At 37.4% G+C, this 2006-nt stretch overlaps 1 protein-coding gene across 1 annotated transcript; it reads left to right on the plus strand.

Annotated features, from left to right (window-relative positions):
* Positions 1 to 1071: 1071 nt before the first annotated feature.
* LOC143881231 (uncharacterized) lies at positions 1072 to 1527 on the plus strand. Its single transcript, XM_077384220.1, has one exon. The coding sequence runs from the start codon at positions 1072 to 1074 to the stop codon at positions 1525 to 1527; it is 456 nt and encodes a 151-aa protein (XP_077240335.1).
* Positions 1528 to 2006: the final 479 nt, after the last annotated feature.

Below are 2006 nucleotides of genomic sequence, written 5' to 3' on the forward strand. Positions count from 1 at the left end.
TACTAAGGCTATTAATTCCCAACCACAAGAAGGAAGTTCAAAATTGAGAGGAGTGCCAATTTCATCATCTTCCCGGCCCTTAAAACTATCCTTTCTTATCCCACTACACCACCTTACACACCCACCATATTAACCATAGCCTCACCTAATCTTGCATGTGGCCACCCACATGGATTCGGTAAGTCACGAAAGTGCACTAACTCTCTCTTTACTTTTACCCTTTTCGTTGCTATTATAATTTATAAATGCACTTTGTGGATATGAACCCAATGGGGGTGCCCTTGGGGTTGGTTTTTGTAAAAGTGCCCTATAGTTTTAGTATTTCTGAAATAATAAATACTCCTTGTTTTTAAGGAAAATAGAAATTTTGTACGGAAAATTATTTTCCACAATTTTCTTTTCTTTTCCCTAGATAAACACTCCATAAAGATAGATACATGCATCATACATGTACACTTGCATCTAGCGGACACATTAAAACGAGGGGGTGCGTATCAGCTTAGATTTTTGTTTTTTGTTTTTTGATGGCCGTATCGGCTTAGATTTGCCATAGACTTTCATATCTAAAGGGCCTCTAGGATGGAAAATTTGATAAAGACACCCTCTTTTTTGTTTCCTGTTTTTTACATAGACAACCAACTTTCTCCAATACTGTCGTACTAGCATCGCATGCATTGCCTCTCATTTTACACAAGTTTTTTCCAAGAAAAGAAAATCCCTAGATCCAAACACCTAACCACATCTCGTGTCATTTCTCTATAAAGCATTAAAGGTGATGCAAATACCTAACCACATCCCACGTGTCATTTCTCTATTGGTGCACGTTGCCCACATTTATTTTAGCCTTTAGTTCCAACCATTCTATTTAAAACAATATAGAAGGACCTCATTGCACCTCCTTGCTTGTGGAAATTGCCATAATGCCATTAAAACTCTCAGTCATTTTCAGAATAAATTTCAGCACCTAGGGCATTTTGGTATTTCTCCAACAAACCATGGGCAAATTTATAGTTCCCTCACTATATCAACCCCATGCCCTTTGTTTTTCCACATCTCACTTCACAACAAAAGATGCCTCTTATCACGGAAGAGCTCAAGGCCAATGCTGAGGTCTATTGTGGAGATGAGCTTGGCAGAGAGAAATCCAGGTTCTTACTCCAAGAAGTAGGCTTGCCTAGGGGACTCCTACCCTTAGAAGACATCATAGAGTGTGGCTATGTGAAAGAAACTGGTTTTGTTTGGCTCAAGCAAAAGAAGAAGAAGGAACATACCTTTGATCAGATTGGAAAGCTTGTGTCTTATGCCCCGGAGATAACTGCCTATGTTGAGAAGTTCAAGATCAAGAAACTCACTGGGGTGAAGACCAAAGAGCTTCTTATTTGGCTCTCTCTTACTGAAATTTACGTCGATGACCCGCCGACTGGAAAGATAACCTGCAAGACTCCCACCGGCTTGTTCAGGACCTTCCCCACCTCCGCTTTCGAGCTCGAGGAAGACAAGAAGAAGGAGGCAGTAGTTTCACACTAAACTTGATTTCTGGTTTCATTATTTGCCCTTTCATGTGTTACGTTGATGTTCTCCTAATTATGTCTATCCTATTAAGAAAAATAAAAGGAAGTTGGATTTTCTACATTGTGTTTGTGTTCTCTCCTAGCTATTATGAAAAATAAAAGGAAATTAGATTTTTAACATGGGTTTTGAATTTTGATCATATTAATGTACTTTAAGCTTGATTGTTGTTTCTTTATCTCCCTTTGATTTGTTCTATTGGTGTTCTCTCCTATTTTGAAAAAGAAGGAACTTAGCTTGCCTGCAATTAAAAAGGAAAAAAAGTGATATTTTGGGTCCCCATAAATAATATTTCCAATCCCTTTTCCAATATTCTTATCTCTTTTTTTGTTTATTTTCTTAACCCATTTTCTTTATCTTTTATAAAAAATGAAATATTTTTTTGGAAAAAGCAAACAAAAGGGGTGGAAATATAATTTCTCTAAACGATAGGCAAG

The sequence above is a fragment of the Tasmannia lanceolata genome, unplaced genomic scaffold, assembly GCF_043159265.1.
Source record: "Tasmannia lanceolata isolate RefF3 unplaced genomic scaffold, GAP_Taslan_0.1 ptg000007l, whole genome shotgun sequence".
Classification (NCBI taxonomy): domain Eukaryota; kingdom Viridiplantae; phylum Streptophyta; class Magnoliopsida; order Canellales; family Winteraceae; genus Tasmannia; species Tasmannia lanceolata.

What these genes read in the sequence shown, in the direction of transcription:
- LOC143881231 (XM_077384220.1), top strand. Translation starts at nt 1,072, where the DNA reads ATGCCTCTTATCACGGAAGAGCTCAAGGCCAATGCTGAGGTCTATTGT.